Source organism: Vombatus ursinus, unplaced genomic scaffold (genome assembly GCF_900497805.2).
Source record: "Vombatus ursinus unplaced genomic scaffold, bare-nosed wombat genome assembly UNPS02015255.1, whole genome shotgun sequence".
Classification (NCBI taxonomy): Eukaryota; Metazoa; Chordata; class Mammalia; order Diprotodontia; family Vombatidae; genus Vombatus; species Vombatus ursinus.
Window position 1 is genome coordinate 29411745 of NW_020955033.1, and position 23109 is coordinate 29434853.

The 23109-nt window shown below is 35.4% G+C and overlaps 1 protein-coding gene across 3 annotated transcripts in view; it reads left to right on the forward strand.

The window, feature by feature from the left end:
* The window catches only part of LOC114031915 (structural maintenance of chromosomes flexible hinge domain-containing protein 1-like), a 182174-nt gene that overhangs the window by 110285 nt on the left and 48780 nt on the right, over positions 1-23109 (forward strand). For all 3 annotated transcript variants that reach the window (XM_027847122.1, XM_027847123.1, XM_027847124.1), the window contains exons 33-37: positions 10959-11074; positions 11959-12023; positions 14010-14097; positions 14808-14939; positions 18997-19149. In XM_027847122.1, coding sequence (XP_027702923.1) covers positions 10959-11074; positions 11959-12023; positions 14010-14097; positions 14808-14939; positions 18997-19149 — 554 coding nt within the window. The remainder of the gene's footprint in view (positions 1-10958; positions 11075-11958; positions 12024-14009; positions 14098-14807; positions 14940-18996; positions 19150-23109) is intronic.

The following is a 23109-nucleotide window of genomic DNA, read 5'->3' on the forward strand; positions in this document are numbered from 1 at the left end:
TCTCTGTAAATAAAATGTGACTCTTAAAGGGTAGAACACTTCCTACAGAAGTTTTCCTGAATTAGTTTTTTCTGCCATTCTATAAATTAATGAACCAACCACAGCAGGAGTCTGTAGAGCAAAGTGGAAACAACATTGGAATTGGTTGACCTGGCTGTGCCATTTATTACTGTTTTGACCCTTCAGCAGGTCACTTGACTCTTCTGGGCTTCAGTTTCCTTGTCTGAGAGGATGGGATAAATGAATAGTAAAATTGGGGTGTTAGACTAGGTGACTTTTAAGGTTCCTTTAATCTATGAAAATTTGTTCTTAGATTCAGTGAAATAGATATTGAAATCAAAATATGCAGTTAGTATTTTGTCAGCATTCAAATAAATTGTCACAGGAAAGTCTGTAGGAGTTCATCGATTCTGGGAACAGAGGCCTTTTAGTGCAGTAAGTCCATAGGTTAGTTCAGTGTCAAAAAATTTTGTGTACTTGGAACTTAATAGCCTGGAAACGAGTTCTGTGCAATCCAAGTGGGCTTGGCAAACAAAGAAGTGTATGGGCAGGAAGCAGATTACAACAGGGAAATCACCAACAATATACCCCAGTCTACCACCAACAGACAACTACATTGCAGCAGTATAATGAGATTCAAAATTTTCTTTTAAAAATTATATAATTTTCTTTCTCAGTGAACAAAAATCTATTTTCTCTCCTTATTCTCCCAAATCAAGGGTGGAGATGAGGAGAAAAACCAAATCCTTGTATAAAATTTGAATAGTTAGGTAAAACAAATTCCTTGATTGACTATGAACAAAGAATATATGTCTAATTGCACCCTGATTCCATTAGTCAGGCAAAATCATTTAAGAGCCTGCTACATGTCAGGCACTCTGTTGAGGGATGAGAATGCAAAGAAAAGCCCTTGAAAGAGGGAAAAACATTTAGAGAAAACATTTTAACAACTACATACAAACAAGGCAGCTAGGTGGCTCAGTGGGTAGAAAACTGTATGTGCAGTCAGGAAAATATGAGTTTAAATTTAGTCTTAGACACTAGCTATGAATCCAGAACAAGTCACTACTTCTGTCTGCCTCTGCTTCATCAACTCCAAAATAGATACCATAATAGCACCTATAACCCAGGTGGTTGTGAAAATGAAATGAGATACTCGTTATGTGCTTAGCACAAAGCCTGGCACATAGACACTTAATAAATCTTTAGTCCCTTCTTTTCTCTCCTTTATACAAGATAAATAGGAAATAATCATTAGACGGAAGACAATAGAATTGAGATTGGGCAAGGCTTCTGTAGATAGTGGGGTTTTTATCTGGGATTTGAAGGATGGTAGGACGTGGAGATGAGGAGAGAGAAACATTCTAGGCATGGGGGACAGCCAGTGAAAATGCCCAGAGCCAAGAGAGAGATTGTCTTGTTCTAGGATTTGGGAGGCCATTGTCACCGGATTGAAGAATGGGGGGGCATTCAAGTTGTATGAAGACTGGAAAAGTAGGGAGGGGCTGTGTTATAAAGGACTTTAAACACCAGTTTTTTTATCTTTTTTTTTTCCCCAAAGGGAGACACTGGAGTTTATTTAGTAGGGAGGTCACATGTTCAGACTTGTGGTTTAGGAAGATTACTTTGACAGCCAAGTGGAGAATGGACTGGATTGGGGAAAGACTTGAGGCAGGGAAACCAATTAGGAGGCTGTTAGAGGAGTCCAAGCATGAGGAGATAAGGGTGCCAACCCGGGTGGTGGCAGTGTCAGGAGAAATAGGGCACATTAGAGAGGTATTGCAAAGATGAAATTGACTGGTCTTAGCAACAGTTAAGAGATAAGGGGTGAGAGAGAGCTCGGTTTTGAACCCAAGTATGAGGTGTGAAAGGAACATCCTGGTAGAGAGAGAGAACTGTTGGTTATTTGAGTGTAGAGATACAGATTTAGCAGTTATTCTTATAAAGGGTATTATTAAAGTTAACTTATTAGAAGGAGTGTAGAAATAGATGAGAAGATGAAAGACATCTTAGCATCTAGAATTAACAGCCACAAAAGACCTTAGAAAACATCTTCGTTTTAGAGATGTGGAAAATGAGGCTCAGAGAGGTTAAATACTTTGTGCAAGTTATAGACATAACTAGATGTAACTGTGTTTTGAACTCAGGTCCTTTATTACTAAGTCTAGTTCACTTTCTACTCTACCCAGTAATGGAACAGAGATTGTGGTTGTATGGTTTTTACTTTGTTCTCGAAGAGGAAAATGGCATCAGAAAGGTGATGCCATAACTTGCAAGTGAATTGGATTTGAGTGAGGGAAGGCTGTGCAAAGTCAGCAGCCTCACTTTCTCTTTCTGAGCCATCTAGGTCCAGGGGCCTGAAACAGAGGTAGAATCTTGGAAGTCACCCATATTTCAGGAGCACCTGTAGAAAGAAGTAGTAGAAGAGACTGGGGAAAAAAAAGTGGTATATAGAAGCCAAGAGGGAGGATCTTTTTGTGTTTTATTTGGCTGCCATGTCCATAATAAGTGCAGAAATTATGCCATTTCATACATGAGAAATCACTGAAAACTCGTGGGAAGTATTGATAAAACCCTGGATAAGTAGATACTCGGGTTCTAATTAGAATGTGTAAATAGCCTTTGCTGTTGAATTTGGACCACTTAACCTTTTTTTCTTCATTTGTAAAAGTTTTATTACATCATATACATGATCTCTTTTAAGAGTTTAATTTTTTTAAATATTAGATGATATATTTGTGAAGTACTGTTAACAGTTTAAATTTTATCTGATGCTCTCAAAGCATTCTCAAATTCAATATGCTTTGTGGTTTAAATCGTCGATATTTGTTAAACCATTATCTGTAGAGAGAATTTTCTTCTAGTTTCAGCAAAATTGTATTCAGTAAATATCTAATGCTATTAAGAGCAACTGAAAGAACAGTGCATAGAACTGTTTCTATGACAGAACCAACTCATAGAAAGATTTATTAATAATAAATTAGGCACTTTAGTGGAAATAGAGTTAAAGTCAGTAGACTTGTGTTTTAGTCTTGCCTCTGAATTTACTGGCTGTGTTAATGGGCAAATCTTTTATTGTTCCTGAGCTTCAAGTTTCCTCAACTGTAAATAAGGGATAATATTACTGCCTACCCATCAGGGTTGTTGTACAAATTTCCCTTTGCAAAGCTCAGCATTATATAAATGTGAATAATTACTATCATTTATTAGTTCTATTTCCATTTTTAATTCCTTTTAAATTGTCTCTGGCTTTTCAATATGTACCTGTTTAAAAACCTTGTTTTGTTTATTTTGTTTTTAAATAGGCAAAAAGAAATAATGCATCATGGTAACAAGTGGTACATTTCAAATGGCATTGTCAAAATAGTTTGAGTGGAACAGTGAAAAGTTCCTTAGGCCAGCAAGTTGGCTACCTTTGCTGTTCCTCATACATGGTAACTCTTTCTGCCTTTATACTGGCTGTCTCCCCAATGCCAGGAATTCAGTCCCTCCTAAATTGTTTCAAGGGTAGGTCGGGTGTAAATCTCTTGCCTGATGCTTTTGCTTTCTGCCTTTACACTGGCTGTCCACCCGATGCCAGGAATGCATTCTCTTCTAAATTGTTTCAAGGATAGGTCAGGTGTAATCTTCTGCCTGATGCCTTTGCTGATTCCCCAGCTGCTAATAACTTACGGACATATGGTCTCCTTTGACTTGACTGTCATTTCCTTGAGGACAGGAACTGTTTTCCCTTTTGTCTTTGTATCTCTCTGGTCCTAGAACAGTGTTTGGTGCATGCTAGATGCTAATATTTGCTTGTTGAATAGTGTTTTATTCCTGTAAGTAAAATACGTTTTGGGCACCATACATCATTTGTGGATTCCTTCACTTTTTTCGTTAGATGAACTTTTAAGGGTGAAGACTTTGTTGATGACTAAAATGTCAAAGAGAATGTAAATTATCTAGAAGTATAGTAGTGTAACTTGTCTTTCTATCATTTGGGATACACTGTTATAAATATCACAGCATCATTTTACATAGAAATCAAAAGAAGAAAGTAATGTTTAGGCATATTGGATTTGGAATATCACAGATTTCCTGTCAAATTTATTTACTTTGTAAAACCATATATTCCCAATCATTCTCTTTTTTACAATAAATGTTATTGATTTTGTTCTTATTTAGTGGAATTTGCTTGATAAGGGGGAGAAAAGAATATAGCCTGTCCCCTTTGCTTTTAAAAAGCACTTGAGGGTCATATTATGTTTACATTAAAATTTTTTAAAAATATTCATGTACACTTAAAAGAAATCCTGTTGTTTGGACTATCTTCTTTGCCTCTTAAAGTCCTAGTTAGTTGCCTGTGAGTACTGAGGAATTTACTCAGGGTCACACAGCCAACATGTTATAGACAGGAATTGAATGCAGGTGTTTGTGACTTCAAGACCTATCAACTATGATGCATCTTTTTTATTTACATTCAAAATAATAAATTAGAGTTAATACCGTTTTTTCATATGGGTATCCACTATAACAATTTTTAAAGGACATTGCTTTAAAACAAAGTTGAAATGTGACTTTGCAGTTTTTATTTTTTTTTAATCTCAGAGATTTAATTAGTTTATATATTATGATACCAAGGAAAAATGTCCATACATAGATACACATGTGTTTTCTGATTACTTTTCATAGCCATAAATAAATGACAAAATTGTAAGTCTCATAGGAGAACCAAAAACTTCCATTATAGCCTTTAGTATTTTAGAAATTTTTAGTGACAGTTCTTATTTAATTTTTGAAATATGTTTGACAAACCCTTATTTTCTTACTGTTTCTATCATATTTCATGGAAAGCTCTTTCCAGAGAAGTCTGCGTCATGGTCACAGTCCAAGGTGTAGTTATTTCTTCTCTCATAGCTTAGCTTATGTTTCCCTCACCTCCCTTCTTTTCCTCCACCCTTCCTACTAGCATCTTTCATTGGGTCAAGAGGATGAGTTAGCATACCTTTTGCTTCCTATTGCCAGTACTAATCCAATCCAGTGGGCAATTATTAAGTCCTTGTCATGTGCATGGCACTTTCCTAGGCACTAGGCAAATGGATGAAAATGAAAAATACTATTTTCAAGGACTTTATATTGTATTGAAAGAATATAATATGGAAACAGGTGAAGTGTGTATATGCTAAAATCAGAGAGGAGGGAGTAAACACTAAATAAGAGTAAGGGTATGCTTTCCCATAGAAATTGATATGTGAGCTAAGTCTTGAAGTTGAAGAAAGCTAGGGATTTTAAGTGGTAGAAATGAGAGGGAATAATGTATTATTCCATGTAGTAGAATACTCATCATCCTGAGTTCAAATCTGGCCTCAGATACTTACTAGCTGTGTGACCCTGGGCAAGTCACTTAACCCTGTTTGCCTCAGTTTCCTCATCTGTAAAATGAGCTGGAGAAGTGAATGGCACACAACTCCAGTATCTGCTAAGAAAACCACAAATGAGATCACAAAGAGTCAGACGTTACTGAAAAACGACTGAACAACAACAGAAGGATTGATGTGTAGCAGTGAAGATTCAGTTGAGATGAGATCTTTCTAACTGTAAGCCCAGGCACTTCCAACTACTGTATTACACTGGGTTAAGGAGTTGTCACCCAAGCAGCTTGTGACTCTCACCAGTTCTCCAGGCCAAATATTGTTTATCACAGTTAAACTATTTTTTTATGTTTTTATTTATATTAATGTTTTTGTTTCTTTTGCTCTTGATTCAGACTTTCTTCATGCATGTTTCTCTAGATCATATTATTTTTTATAATGTATTAATATACTACAGTTAATTCAGCCATTCCCTAAATTGATGGGTACCCATTTTGTTTTCTATTTTTTTATTATAATAGAGCATTGCTTTGAAGATTTTGATATATGTAGGATTTCTTCCTGTCATTGCCTTTCCTTAGGGTATGTGACCAATAATGAGATTGTTGAGGCAAAGAGTATGAACAATTGAGCAACTTTTCTAGTATACTAGTCTGTTGTCTTCCCACGACATCTCCAACATGGATTATTTCCTTTTTTATCAGCTTTATCAACAATTTGATGGGTATGATTTGAAACCACAGATCAACAGAAATTTTTATGAGAATCTTTATAGGGAGAAATAAATAAATAACTTAGTTTTGAAAGTTCAGGGAGTTTATATTCATGTTGGGAAAGGGACATAATTTTTTTTTTTAAGATAAGGGAAGGTATCTAAATGGTACATCTGCTAGGAAGTCCTCCAGTGCTTCATTGTATTATCTAAATGACCTTTTGTTTTCATCACCTAGGTAACTAGGTGGTGTAGGGTTGTTGTAATGATCTGTTGAAAAAATACTTAACATACTATCTCTTAACTCTAGGCATTTTCACTAACTTACCTTCACACCTATAATTCTCTCCCTCCTCATCTCTGCCTCTTGCCTTCCATCACTTCCATCAGATCTCAGTGAAACCTTCCCAGTCCTCCTGTATCTTGTACCTTTTATCTGAAATTGGTCTCACTTTAGCATATATATATGTGTGCATATGTGTGTGTGTGTGTGTGTGTGTGTGTGTGTGTGTGTGTGTGTATTTTCTGTGTAGTTATTTGTACATTACCTCCTTCATCAGGGCAAGGCCTCTCTGTTTTGCCTTTGAATCCATAATACTCAGCATCTGCTTTTAATGCTTAGCACTTGCCTGTAACAGGCAGGACGGAAACGTAACATATATTTATCAAATACTTTGCATGTGCCAGGCACTGTCCTTAAGTGCTTGATAAATATTATCTCGTATTTTCAGAATAACTTTGTGAAGTAGGTGCTGTTACTATCCCCATTTTGTAGTTGAGGAAATTGAGGCAGAAAGAAGTTCAGTGGCTTATTTAGAGTCACACAACTAATAAGTGTCTGAACCTGCATTTAAACTCGGGTCTTTAGTTCTTGTGCCACTTTTATTGCGTTGCATCAAAGTGAGCTAAAAGAGACCTAATAGATGCCTGTCTGTCTCTCTATTCCTCTCTCCTCCCCCACTCCCATTTCTCATCTTCTCTCTCTCTGTGACAGACAAACAGACTCTCTCTCTCTCTCTCTCTCTCTCTCTCTCTCTCTCTCTCTCTCACTACCATTCTGCAACTAATTCCTAGAAAGGTTAAGTGTAGGAACAGGGTTTTATTGGGTGAGTGAAAGGTCACAACTGCTAGATCTACCCCAAAGCTTCTAAAAAAAATGACCACAGAAAACACTGAACAGAATTCTGAACAGAAGAACCAAAAAAAAGTTTGTCATTTTTCCAGCTTAGGAAGACAGAAAGAAAAGTCTGCAGATAATAGGGTGGTGGTAGCTGAGAACACAGTGCAGTGGAAGCCACACTGTGTGGTGGCAACAGCAGTGGTGGGGAGCAGCTGTGGCAGCACCAGCACCCACAGAAAGAGATCCCAGGGTGCCATTTGGCAGCTCTGTTGCCTATTGCCAATTTCTAGGTCCCAGTTCCAGGGCCGAGAAGAGCAGTCACAGTCATAATAAAGCAGAACACTGACCAGGAAGTCTGTGACTTGATGTCTCCCCAGAGACCACTTTGGAAGCACCAAAAAAACCTACAGATTCTCAAAATGAACTGTGAAAACAGAAGGGCATACATAGTGTATAGAAGCTCAGGCCAGTCATACTCCCCAGAGTTGAACAGAGACCAACTCTAACAGAAAGTGCAAAGTCAAGAAGTAGGCTGTAAAAATTAACAAACAACAACAAAAAAAAGAACCTGACCATAAAAAGTTGCTGTGGTGGAAGGGAAGCCCAAGACACAAAACTCAGAAGACAATGACCTGCAAAAGCTTCAGAGGAAAAAAAATGAAGATTGGACAGGAGCCCAGCAAGAATTCCCAGAAGAGCTAAAGAAATTAAAGAGATTTAAAAAAAAAAAAAAAAAAAAGAGCAAAAGAATGATTTTTTAAAAATCAAAGGAGTGGTAGAGGAAAAATTGGGAAAAACAATTGAGACATGCAAAAAATTATGAAAATAGGGGCAGCTAGGTGGCACAGTGGATAGAGAACCAGCCCTGAAGTCAGGAATACCTGAGTTCAAATCCGGCCTCAGACCAAGCTGTGTGACCCTGGGCAAGTCACTTAACCCCAATTGCCTTAAGAAAAAAAAAAAAAAGAAATTATGAAAATAGAATTAATAGTATGGCAAAAGAAGCACAAGAAAATTGAAGAAAATAACTCCTTAAAAGTCAGAATTGGCCAAATGGTACTAGAGGTACAAAACCTCACTGAAGAAAATACTCTTTTTTTTTTTAAATACTCTTTAAAGTAAGAATTGGTTAAATAGAAGCTAATGACTTCATGAGACATTAAGAAACAATAAAATAAGGTCAAAAAATTAAGAAAGTAGAAGATAATATGAAATATTTTGTAGGAAAAATGCCTGAACTTGGGAAATAGATTGAGGAGAGATAATTGAAGAACTATTAGACTACCTAAAGACTTTAGTCATGACTATGAGATCGATCTATCTATCTATATATATGTTGTGTGTGTGTATATAAACATATATATATATACACACACACACACATATATATATATATACACACACATATATACACACACACAACAAAACCTAGCCATCATAGTTCAAGAAGGTGTAAAGGAAAACTGTCTAGATATCAGATATCTTAGAGCCAGAGGGCAAAGTAGAAATTGAAAGAATCCACCACTTACCTCCTGAATGAAATACCTGGATAAAAACACACAGAATTATTATAGCTAAAATCTGGAGTTCTTAGATCAAGGAGAAAATATTGCAAGCAAGCAGAAGCAATTCAGATGCTGTGGATCCATGGTCATGATCATGCAAGATTTAGCAGCTACTACAAAAGAGGAATGGAGGGCTTGAAATATGATTTTCCAGAAGGCAAAGGAGCTAGGCTTATAGCCAAGATTAACTTACCCACCAAAACTTAAGTATAATAGTACTGGGGGAAAATGGATATTTAATGAAATATGGGTCTTTCAAATATCCCTCATGAAGAGACTAGAGCTGAGTAGAAAATTTGCATCCAAATACAAGACTCAAACATAAAAAGGTAAACTTGAGTGTGAACTCATAATTTAACAAGGTTGAATTGTTTACATTTCCATATGGGAAGATGATACATGTAATCCCTAAGAACATTATCACTGGGCCAGTGAGAGGTAGTCTACTTAGCTTAAAGGGTGAGGGTGTGAGTCTGCTTTGTTGGGATAATGACAGAAGAAGAATAGAAGGGTCAGAAAAGGATGGGCTGGGAGAAGGGGGAAAGGAAAGGAATAGTGGTGAAAATTACATATGGTTGGCCTTCTTTTTCAAAGAGAACCAAAATGACATTACTATGTTATAGTCAAGCTACAGTTTGTCTGACTGGCTGATCAGACCAATACGAGCTTGGAATACCCTACTACAGGTTGGGCCCAAATATTTCATATGGACATTTGGGGTGGATTCTCTAAATTTGTGCATCTCACATTTCTTTTGAGCCACTGCAATTCTGCTTTGCTCATAGAGCACAGCACCCTCTTTGATGAGGGCACGCCATCCTGGGCAGTCTTGTGCCAATGTCTCCCATATCATGTAATCATTGCAAATTCTTCAGAGAGACCTTGAGAGCATCCTTGTATTGCTTTTTTTGACCATTATGTGAATGCTTGCTCTGAGTTCTCCATAAAATAGTCTAACATAAAAGAAATTTATGTAACATAAAAGAGGCATGCAAGGAAGAGTTTTTAGAGCACAGGGGAAAATGGGGAAGGGGGATCCAGTCATTGGTTCAGGAAGGTTATATTGTGTATTACACACACACACACACACACACACACACACACACACACACACACACAGTTGGGTACAGATAATCATCTTGCCTATTAGGGAAATTGCAGGGGAGGGGGTAGGAGCAATTAGAGGGAAGATAGATTAAGGGAGACAGTGGTTAGAAGCCAAATGGACTTTGAAGTTGGGGACAGACGATAAAAAGAGAAATAGAGAATAAGATGGAGAGAAATACAGTTCATAGTCATAACTGAATGTGGAATTGGGTGAACTGATCCATAAAATAAAAGAGGGTAACAGAATGCATTAGAAACTGGAATCCAACAATACATTTACAAAAGACACGCTTGAAATAGAAAAACCTATACAGAGTTAAAATAAGGGGCTTGAGCAGAATCTATTATGCTTCAGCTGAAGTGGAAAGGTCAGAGGTAGCAATTATCATCTTAGACAAAGCAAAAATAAAAGAGATAATCAAAGAATCTACATTTTATGCAAGCGGACCATAGACCATAAAGCAATATAAATACTGATCATACAGGCATCAAGTTCCATAGCATCTTGAAGGAAAAATTAAATGAGTTAGAGGAGTGTATGGAAAATTAAACCATTGTGGGGTACCTCAGTTCATTCCTTTTAGACCTAGGTAATTCTCAACCACAAAATAAAGAGGATGATAAGGAGAAAAATAACATTTTAGAAAAATTCAATATTGTAAATCTCTGGAGAATATTGAATGGGAATAGAAAGGTTTATACCTTATTCTCAGCTGTTTGTTACACCAGGAGAACAGTGTATATCATATAGATGGTATTGTAATGATAATCAACTGCAGTAGCTGATAATATCTTACATTTATATAGTGTTTTGTTGCTTGCGAAGTACTATACATATGTCGTTTGATTAGTATATATATGTCTCAGTATAATTTTAAAAGTATATATGTCTCAGTATAATATGTATATTGAGTACCTGTAGCTCAGTATAATCAGTATATTGTGTACCTATATGTCTCAGTATAATTTAAAAACAGATGCTTACTGAGTTTATAACTTGCCAATCATATATCTCTACTCTCAGAATTATGATGAACTGTAGAAAAAGCCTTAGTTGCATAATTAGACCAAGGAAAATAAAATATTTTTGTTTGCTCTGACAGATTTCATGGTTAGTGTTATTTCTGAAGATGAGAGTATCATTAAGAATATTAATCCCACACGGATTTCTATGAAAATGTGGAAACTCTCAGGCAGTGGAAATCGACAAACAGCCAATGTAAGTCACTAGAAAAGTATTTGTTACATATAAAGAGGGCATTTAGAAATATTAACCTAACTCCACTACCTTGATATTTCTAAAATGAAGATATTGGCTGGAATAGTTGAGGATTTTCTCAATTTTTAACATAACATTATCCATTTATATATTTGGTTAATGCCATCCTTTAGAAGGGCATCTTCTTTAAAATCTCATCAGCATCTTCAAGTAATTTTGTAGGAAGGGATAAAAAAATGAGAAAAGGAATGTGAACAGAAGTGTATGGATTTTCCTCAGAGGGCTAACTGGCAATTGCATATGAATCAGTATTCTGGGGAGAATAGTTCAAGAACACAAGTTTTATTATTTCACAGTGATTCATATCCTTTAATGAGTTTATCACATGTAATAGAGCAAATTTGGTCCAATCCTAATGTCCATCTCAACAGTTATCTGTATTTCTTTTTCCTCTCTTAATTTATATTTTGTATTGATCATAAGCAACCTTCAGTATGTAGCTATTTCAGAAAGGTCCCATATTTCGACTTTTTGAGTTAGAGAAGAAATATATTTACCCTGTATAAATTCTTCCGTCATTACACCTATGTATTAAAATGGAAAACATTAAGTTTATATAAATTTTTATTCTTTATGAGTCCTGTCAGTCCAGCCACATAGAAATTAAAATTGTATATTTGTCTGTATAAGGTTACTCTACTTAATATAAGCAGTGTTCCATTGGCTTTAAAAAATATATTTTTGCTAAGTGATATTGTTCAGAATAATGTTTTACATATAGAGTATCCCTAGTGGCATAATTTAAATTGTCTTCATTTAAATTTTTAATATGGGCTGCCTTATATACTAGCCATAGTATGTGAAATTTTTGTTTTTCTCTTCAGGTAGAAACATTTAATTGTAGTAAAATAAAGGATAATGACAAGGAAGAGGGCTTCTTTTATTTCAGGTATTTCTCAATTATTTTTGTAATTTGTTAATGAATACTTGTTATAAATTGGTTATCTTGAAAATATTTTTCCCACTCTGGGAAAATATTCCATGATAGCAAGTTTTGGAATTACTGGTTTCCATATCATTTCATTTTTAGTTCTTTACATGGAAGAAAGGGTGAAAAAAATCATCAAATATGTGAGCTACTGTTTTCTGTACTTAATTAGTGTTCATAATTATCTTATATAGAGAGAAAAAAGAATAACTTCTATATTATCATAGAGGATACAAAAAATTGTTCTGAATCTACTATCTTAGTAAGTGTTTATTAAACACTTTTCATGTGCCAGGCATTGTGCTTAGCGAACACTGGCATTAAAAAGAAATCCAAAAACAGTACATGCTGTCAAAGAACATACATTTGAATGGCGAAGACAATATTTAAATATCTAAGTACATAGAAGATGTAAAGAGAGTAGGTGAAGAAAATCTGAAAGAGCAAATTGGGAGGATCTATGGAAAGTGGGATTTGAGCAGAGTCTTAAAGGAAGCCAGAGAAACTTTTAAGAAATGGAGATGGATGGGCATATAGGTAGCTCCTTAAACATTCTGTGATTGGGAGACAGTACAAAAGCACAGAGGCAGGAGATGAAAGATTGTGGTCAAGTACCTTCAGGGAGGCCGGTGTAAATGGATTGAAGAGTGCTGTGGATAGGGGGGAACAAGAAGGAAACTGGAATGGAACGGAGGGGCCAGGTTATGAAGAGATAATTTAAATGATGTAGGAGTCGATATCTGATCTTGGAGGCACTGCAAGTAGTGTGTGTGAGACTTGAACAACACTATGATTTAGAAAAACAACTTTTTAACAGGTGAGTGTGGGATGGACCAGGGAGGGGTGGGGCAGGCAGAACAACTTGAGGCAGGGATGCCAGTTAGAAGGCTGTTGTTGCATTAGTCCAGGTTGAGAGGTGATGGGAGCTTGAATTAAGATTGTTGCTGTATGAGTGGAGAGAAGGAGGACGTAAATGAGAGATTGTAAAGAAGGTAATATTTGATAACGGGTTGAATAGGAGAGATGCATGAGAGTGAAAAGTCAGGCATGACACTGATGTTGTGAAGCTTGGATGCTAGATTGGAAGGATGTTGGTGCTCTTAACAATAAGAGGAAGTTTAAAGGAGGGGAGAAGAGTTAGCAAGAAAAGATGTTAAGTCGGATGAACCTATAGGTTGTCTAGTTCTGAAGGTCTGACAGGCATTTGGACATAAATGACTAGCTGAACAGGGAGACTAGGGCTACATATTTAGGATCTGATAATTATCAGTATAAAGATGATAATTGAATTGGTGGGAGCTGATGAGATCAAATGAGGTAGAGTAGAGTGAAAGACAAGGGAACCTAAAAGATAAAATAGTAGAAAAAGTGGCATCCTAGTGATTAGGAGCCTGAACCTCTCCTCCTTGCCTTGAAAAAACTGTATTTTTATAAAATAAGGTTTGTTAAAAGTTGTTAGTACATTAGACAAAAGAACAGTAGTTGATGTTGAAGTTGAAGTATACCAGTGTGGCATTTTTTTTCCCTAAATTAATGAATTCTGAAAATGCAAACCCTGGAAGAAAGGTGAGAAAATAGGAGAGAGCAAACAAATCCTATGACTTTAAGAAGTACAAACATTCGTTAGAATATTCAGGGATTTCTTTTATTTCACAAACACATGCTAGCAGAATTTAAAATCACAGAAAGAATTTTCTAATTTCTCAAAATTAATCACCCTACAATTTTGCAGTCTTCTATTTTTCTACAAACTGGACAGGAATGTTTTCCATCCAGAACAGATGTTTCTACAAAGAAAAACAGGAGGAAGCATTTCGAGAATCAAAATGTATCAACTAATGTTTGACTTTTACTCAGTTCCCTTTTATGGATTTTAGAAAAAGAAACACATAAACCCTAAATTTCTCTCCCTATTTAACTTTGAAATATTTTATCTTTTTAATTAAGGGATAAAGTGATTCCAAACAAAGTGGGCAGTTACTGCATCCAGTTTGCCTTTATGGTCGACAAATCTTCTGTTCTCAACAGTGATCAGGTTTGTCTTTAGCTTTTACATAGTACAATGTGATATGCGGCCTGACTGAAAACTGAAATTTTGGTATTAACTTGATATTCTGGTTCTGTACATTTTTGTGTATGTTATCAGTTTTAAAAAATACTTTTAAATTTAGAAAATGATAAAATGTTTTAGATTGTTATTTATGTCTCATACATTTGATTTGATTCAAAAGGCATTTTATAATTATGGATCTCAGCATCATGAATTTTAACCAATATTTATTGAGCTAATAGAATACATAAAACTCTGCATGTATAAATATTGTATGTAACATTTTTTAAAAATTCTGATTTATAAAGTTCCAAAAAAAAAATAGACTTCTGGATAGAATTGTAGTTTACTTTTTATATTGTAAATAATTGAAATGTCATATGATTAAGTTAATTTCCAAATGTCTTAAAATTTACAGTATTCCCTAATTAGGAAACATTAGAAACAAACTTTAGGAACCATTAGTTTTAGTACATTAATTTTTAAAATCAGTTTTTATTAGTTTTTAGAATGTTTTTCTGTGTTTTGGTGTCAGGCATTTCATTTTAGTCTTATTTCTTTTAAAATATTTTAACTGAATAAATAAATATCTTAGAATGTGAAAAAAAATTGGTTATAAGCCATCACTTCATTTCTTAATTCTAACTTATACATATGTGAGCAAATTGTTAATCAGATTGTTTTCCTTTTCTAAGATTTTAGTTGATGTCATACCTAATGAACCAGTCAAGTTAGTTCCTGAATGTCTGCCATCTACCCCGGCTGTTTCTAATGTTCCACCTATTGCCAATAGGACCTTAGTCAAAGACCTGTGCCTCAACATCGTGGTAATGTTTGCATTTTACAGAATTATCACAAAATAATTACTTTTGGTTTTATGTTAAATATATTGAGAAGACTGTATAAGGTTTTTAGACTAATAGAGCATTTTTGTAATAGAGCAATTTGATGACATGATAATTGAGTGACTCTTCCATCTTGAATATCTATTCTTAGACATAAGTAATCTAAACTAGCAGGTAATTTAAAGAGCATTATGTTTGACTTGGTAAAAATGGGATTTTGTCAACCATAGCATGGTAGCAATAGTAATCCTTTATTTATCCAGAAGTAATTTATTTGTTAATCTTAATTATCTTGTTCAGAAGAGCTAAGAACCTACGTTTTCAGGGATGGAAAAAAAGCTGACTATCCAAAAAAAGACATTGTAAAGTTTATGCACAAAACTCATATTTTATCATAGGAGAAATCCTTACTGAAAGTTTATTTACTCTATGCAGTGCTTTGCTTCCATGGAGATTTAAAAATGTATGGATGTGGGTGTGTATAATTGAATAACTTTCATTTTAGAAACAGTTTTGATAAGCTTAGCTATGTGGTTTTCCAGCCTGTATCAAATTGTAAAGGGGCAGAAGCTGTGAGTTGTTCATGCTGATACTAGTTCTAGGGGACGGCAGTGGAAGAGACAGAAAAACCCATCAGAAACACATGAGAACTCTTGCCTGATAATCTATAGGCATTTAATGTATGTAGGGATGTAAAGACTAATAGACCTCAGTAGACCTTGAGGATGTAACCATATTAAACTAAAATAATGAATGTATAGTACATAGTATGTTTTTTAAGAACTTTCACCACAGGTCATTAAAATTTTCTCAAAAGTTGATCAGTCATAAACCTCAGTAATTTAAAATATCTGCTTGTGCACAACAGTTTATTGTGCAATAATCTTGTTGCAATAATCTTGTATTGCATAAGCTTATTTTAGTGTTAGTATGAATTTGTTGAGTATGTATTAAATTGATAGTTGAAAAAATCCCAAAGTATTTTGGGGTAGATAGAGTAGTTTGTCTTAAAATGTTGTCCCAAGTATTTTGCCCCAAGATAGAATAATTAATTATTAAATATTTAGTATTAAAGTTCTTCAGTATCAGTTCTGTATTATGCATGTTAATGATGGGGAAGAGTAGTTCATTCCTTAAACGTTTCTTATCTTCCTTTATATTTATATTTCTACCCTCAAATTCACCTGGGGTTCAAATAAAGCTTGATGAAAAATCCTGAAGCCCCATACTATGAAGCCCTGGCTAAGGAACAACTGAAAAATTTGCCCAATATCCTGTTTTACACTTTGCTTCCCACTCTGTGCTGTTGATGTCAGCAGCATTATAGCTCATAGTGTCTTAAGTGTGAGCAGAGTTGTCTTTTGCTATATAGCTGATTATTACTTATCTTGAGGGCAGAAGGAGATAATTCACTTGTAGCTTGAAGGTCTGTCCTAATGGCTGTGTGTCCTGATGGCTAAAACTGGTTAAATGCAAGGGAGCTTAAATCTACCTGAGCGCTTCATGCAGCGTAAGAGTCATCACAGATGATAATCCATTTCACTTCCACTAACATATCTTAAGTTCCCGTTATGTGGAGGGTACTGTTTGCCCAGCAGGAAGGATTCAAGAATCTCTACCTTCAGGGAACTTACTTTCTGTCTTAGAAACCTTAGCTTTTTGTGGGTTGTGGATTAGATGGTTAGATGTAACTGAATAAGAACCATCTGGAAAGTTAATGACATAAGCTCTTTTTCCTTAATATAAGTTTCATTTTTGTGGTATTACATAGAGCATCTCCTTGCATTTAGCTGTACTTGATCCTGAATTAGTCATTTATGCCCTATTTGATTCACTGTTGAATGTAACATGCAAAAATGTTCACAAATTTTATGCTGTAGCTTGCCAGTACTATTGGCATTTTTCACACAAAGTCTTCAAATTTCCTCCATGTAGAATATCACTTTATATATTCATAGTGTATTATTAAATATTTATATATAACATATATATATATATAATATAATAATGGCTTTGGTGCCATTTGATGATGTATGCTGCATATACTATTCACATTTTTTTCCTATTTTGAAAAGCTAATAACCTTTTTATCCAGTACAGTATGCTTCAGTGATCCTTCTCAGTACTTAACAAATATTATACTATATTAGTGCAGTAGTTATCAGTGGAAAAGTCATAGTATCAGCTATTAGATATCAATTTTTTTTCATTTTTCCACATTTCTTGGCACCTAATTTTTACGTAGAATGATTATTTTAAGGTCACATACTGTAGGGTAAGCTAAAAATTATTACTAATGTAAATATAAAGTGATAAATCATTTTATGTATTTTCACATCAATATTTTGCAAATTTATTCATAAAGCTTTTCATAGGATCATGAGAGAGATGATTCATTGAGGACCCCTACTCAAACGCTAATCAATATTAGTTCATTATGATTCTATAAGGGATAATGATTGTTAGCAATTATCTTCGTATATTCATCTAGAAATACATATTTAGTCAGTCATCTAGTAATTGGTATAAGAATAAACAATGTATTAATCTATGTTTTGTGTAAGTTATATAGGAATATAGATTCTAATCAGAGGGCCCTGTAATAGTCCTCAAGCTTTAATGTAATGTTCATTAGTTTTTTTTTTACCAGCTATGGAGCTTACTTGTGTAACTGCAAGAATGCTGACATGGATATCTCCATCCTGTTTTGCTCAAATTCCATGACCAAACTAAGCATGGGTGGCATGGTACGGAAAGTCCCTCCCCGATATGTTTTTGGAGCATATGGTATAGCTTGTATCTCCTCTTACCTGACCATAGAGGAGCCCATCCATCTTGTGACCACCTAGTCAGTGGAGATATTCCTTGCTTCACTATGCTGATATATCAGTCTTGTTTATTTTAGTTTATGTGTCATGTCAACCAGTGGGATTCTATATTTTGTATAGCCACTTTAGAATGTTCAAGTAATAAATCTGCTATCAAACCCTGTTAAAATAAGGCACTGGAAGGAAGGGGTATCTCAAATTGTGAAGAAGGTCTGAGATCCACCTCATTAGAAGGGGCTGGGTCGCTTTAATAAAGTGCTTTGGCTCAAACCTCTGCCTCAGTTTCTCTTTTAGTCCTTTGGGGTGATTTTTGTCCCTAAAATCATGGACTTTAAGCTGGCAAGAATTTATCTTAAGCTGGCAAAGAAATTATCTTAGGTCCCTCCCCCTTCTCCCAACCCTGTGCCCCTGATTTACCATATAAATACCCTCAGGCTCATGTAGGTTAAATGACTTTTTGCCAAAGTGATTTTCTTTGTCCTACTAATAAATTCTAGTGGTACACTGTTAACTTTTAGGTCACTTTGTTGGTCCCCCAGCTACTAGTACTTTCTCTTCCAAAGGTTACCTTGTATTTTCTTTGTACATATCTCTTTATATATATATATATATATATATATATATATATTGTCTCTCAGTGGAATGTAAGCTCCTCGAGTGCAGATATATCACTTTTATATTCTTAGTGTCTGGCGTAATACCAAGTACACAGTTACGTTGCTCTTTATAAGTGCTTGATTGAATAAGTTCTCATGGGTAGTAGAGAGTAGAATGGCAGGTCTAAAGTCAGTGGTCTTTCCTTTCCACTACAAGCCTTTTTAACCTTGGTTCCTTTTTCTCAGTAACCCAATGAAATAGAGTACAATTATTGACTATATTGGGTAAAAAAATTAAAAAGAGAAAGTAAGTGAATTACCAGAAGGATGGTGCAGATTGGTGACAGTGTCAGCATTGACAGGTAAATTTAGAACCCCAGTTATGTGTGTAGTATCTTCAGTATCATTTTCTCTCATTGCTGTTTTTTTTTCATACCTTTTGAAGTTTTATGCTATAGCTTGCCAGTACTATTGCACTACAAATATCAGAAGGACAAATATGAGTCAATGTTTGGAGTACTGTACAAAATTCAGCATATCTGGGACTTGTCTGTCTCTTTAGATTTTTATTCCCAAAAGATTATTCTAATCAATTATGACTTTCTTTAATTTAAGGATGAACACAATAATCGCACTGGAACTAATTTGATTGGCAAGATAATTGCTAAAATTAAAAGTTCTAATGATGAAGATACTGAGATTCCACTTTTTAATGGGAAAGTTAAAATGGTTGAATTTCCATTTATCAAGGGATCAGCTGAAATCAAGGTAATTTTTCACCAATATTTTATGAAATTTTTGTTGGTATCTTTTCTATTTAGATCTCCTAAATTTCCTTCTCTATACCCTCCTTCACCTCTCCCAGAAAGCCTTCCCAAATAACAAAGAATATATTTTTAAAGAAAACAAAAGAAAAAGTAGATGAGAAAAAAAGTGAGCAAAATCCATTCTTGAAAACAAATGCAGTGTTCCATACCTATGGACTTCCCACCTCTGTAAAAGAATTTGGAGGAGGTGTCATCTTTTAATCTCTTTTTTGGGGTCAACGGTTTTTTTTTCTTGTGCAGCATTGTCTTTTGATTGTTTTGTGGTATTTCTTGTAGTTTATATAGTTATATCCTTTCTTCTCTCTCACTTCCCCCCTCACACACACACACACACACACACACACACACACACACACACACCTTTGCTTGACTTTGCACCAATTTATATCTTTTTATGCTTCTGTATATTATTCATATTCATTGTATCTTACAGCACAACAATATTTCATTACATTAATGTACTGTAGTTTTTTTTAGCTTTTCCCCAGTCGATGTGCATCAACTATATTTCCAGTTCTTTGCTTCTACAAAAAATGCTGCTATAAATATCTGCATATAAATTGGGGATCTCTTACCAAAGACTTCTTTGTGGTATATGCCTAATAGTGGAATCTCTGTGTCAAAGGGAATGGGCGTTTTAATTTTAATTTCTATAGTTCCGTTTGGCTTTCCAGAATAGTTGTACTAATTCATAGCTCTACCAACAGCTAATGTGCCTGTCTTCTTACATCCCCTCCACCATTAACTATTCCCATCTTTTGTCATTGCCAATTTTCTGGGTGTGAGTATATCAGTATTTTTTACATAGTAATCCAGGCAATGTATGTCATTGTATAGAACATCTAAATCAATGAAGTCATATCCATTTTAGCTTAAGTACACACACACACACACACACACACACACACACACACAACTTATAATTTTTAAAAAGTCAGCATGGTGTAGTGCAAGTCACTTAATTTCTGAGTGTGAAGCAATTTCCTAAGATTTAGCTACTAAGTTATAGATAAGTTTATGATCTTCATTCTTGGAAGGAGTTTCTATACTAATAGAATTACAGATACTTTAATTTAGTGACATATACTTCTTACGTGGGGAGAAATGTGAAGCTACTATTTTAGGTACTAATTTTCTTCATAATCTTGTGATGTTGCAGTGCTATTGTTCTAACTGAGATTTTTTAAAAAATAGAATGACAAGAAGATTTTGTGTTTTTTGCCAGTGCTTTTAAACCAATGATCCCTTAATTGCCAATCCATTGGTCTTTTATCAAACCCTAGCTTCCTTGTTTATGCAGGATTTGACATGGTTATCTTCTTGAGGGTAGGGATTATTTCATTGTTTTCCCTTTATATTCCTAGCACAGTGCCTGTCATGTAGTTCGTGCTTAACAAATATTGATTGATTGACTGTAATTTCCCATTGTATACTCTTTCTTCTGAATATTTATGACATTAATTTCTCTTGTTTCTTCTTCTACCTGTCTCCTCAGTCTCTTTCCGTATGTTCTCTAAATGTAGATTTGCTTCAGTGTTCTGTCAGGAACCCTCTTCTCTCTATATTCTCTCTTGGTGACCTCAGCTCCCATCAGTTTAGTTATCATCTTTATGGAGATGACCCTGAGATCTATATATTTAGCTCTGGTTTTTCTCTTAAGATCAAATCCTTTATTACCAGCTGCTTAGAGGACATTTCTAAAGATGTCTTCTATGGATCTCAAACTCAACATATCCAAGATGGGATTCATTATCTTTTTCTGTCCAGTGTATCACCGTCCTTCCACTTACCCAACTCTGCAACCTAAAAGTCATTATTAAATTCTCACTTTGCTACATCCCTCCAAAGTCTAGTCATTCTCTACCTTGTATTGATTTTGCACCAACATCTCTCACATCAACCCCTTTCTTTCCATTCACATAACACATCGTAATTCCAAGATTAGACTTTCATCATCCTTTGCCTGGATTATTACAATATCCAAGAGACTATATTTTGCCTTTTTTTATATCTAGCACTTAACACAACATTGATATTTAATAAATTTTTTTGACTGGTTATAAGTAGAACTTAGGGAAGGCTAGGTAATAGTGAAAAGGTGAGAGCTTATCTGTTTTAGTTAATTTGTAGAAAGTGCTGCCCCCAAATACATACATATTGTTAGATTCATTTTGAATTCTTAGTAATCATTGGATCTAGAAGGTGCCTCACATACTTAGGATATACTAACTTCTTTCTTCTAATAATCTCTCCAATTTCTGGTGCTGCTCCCCTTTCCAACTATCTTGTACTTAAATTACTTTGTATATATTCACATTTATTAACTTTATGCTGTATGACATTTTTATATGTACTTGTCTCTCCTGTTAGAATATAAGCTCCTTGCAAGTAGGGATTGTTTCATACTATGTACTTTTTTCCATAGCCTATAGTACATACACATGATGATCGATTGTATCAGATCTAGAGCTGGAATAGGCAATTCAAATGGAAGCAATTCAGTTTCCTGACATACTGTCCAGGTGTCGCAGGCATACAGCAGTGAGGTCAGCACAATGGACCTTCAGTTTGGTACTCAGTCTAATACTACTTCTCTCCCACATTTTTCCTTCAGAGCCTCTCATACACTGAGCTAGCTCTGACAATGTGTGTATCAACCTCATTATCAGTATTTACAACCTTGGAAAGTACACTACCAAAGTAAGTGAACTTAGCCACAGCATTCAAAACTTCTCCATTTGCTGTAACCAGTGTTTCCCTATATGGATGGTGTGGTGGTGGATGATCAAGCACCTGTGTTTTCTTGCTGTTAATTTTTAGGCCAGAATTAGTGCAGGCAGCAGAAAATCAATCCATTCTTTGTTGCTGCAAACAGAAAATCATGCACCAGCACTCTTTCCACTTTGGTCTTGGCTTGTAGCCTTTTCAAGTTGAAGAATTTACCATCAGTGTGATAGCTGACTTTGATGCTGTGATTGTCCTAATTGAAGGCATTTGACAACATGACTGAAAATATCATGCTTTTAAGCATGGGAGCAAGCACACAGCCTTGTTTCACTCCACTGGTGACTGGTGAAGCATAAGAGCATTGTCTATTATCCACAACCCAGGCAAGCATGCTGTCATGAAATTGCTGTACAATGCTGATGAACTTCTCCAGGCAACCAAATTTTGACATATTTTTCATAAGTCCTCACTACTGACAGTAGCAAAGGCCTTGGTCAGATCTACAAACATTTTGTATAGACCTCTGTCCTGCCCTTGGCATTTCTTCTAGAGTTGCTGAGCAGCAAATACTGTATCAATCATTCCTCAGCCCTTTCTGAAGCCACGCTGGCTCTTAGGTAGATGAGCATCTTCCCAGTGAAAGATCAGCCTATTCACTGGCAAGGACTCTGGCAAGAATTTTGCCAGGAGTGACTAAGAGAGGCGCCATGCGGTGCACCCGCATTGTCACAGGACAATCTATTTACTTTTATATGGAGGCATCCTTGAACTCCTGGAGGATAACCTCCTCTTGTCATGTAATGTGGAATTCAGTCAGGTTTTGTATGAGCGATGGACCCCCTACCTTGTATATCTAAGTTGGAATAGAATCAACACCAAGTGCTTTGCCACACAAAAGGAGCCTAATGGCGTTCAAAACCTCTTCAGTTGGAACTTCAGCTAGGGAGAGATTGAGTCCAACTTGAGAAATGGTCAGTGGCTTCAGCATTGATTGATGATGGTCTGTTGAGAACACTATGGAAGTGTTCAGTCCATCTCTCTAGGATCATGTCCTTATCACTAATCAATGTGGCTTCATCGGCACTGGTAGTTGAGATATATCATAAGTCTTTAGCCTGTAAATAGCCTTCAGGGCATCATAAAAGTACTTTGGATTGTTACTATCAGCATCAAA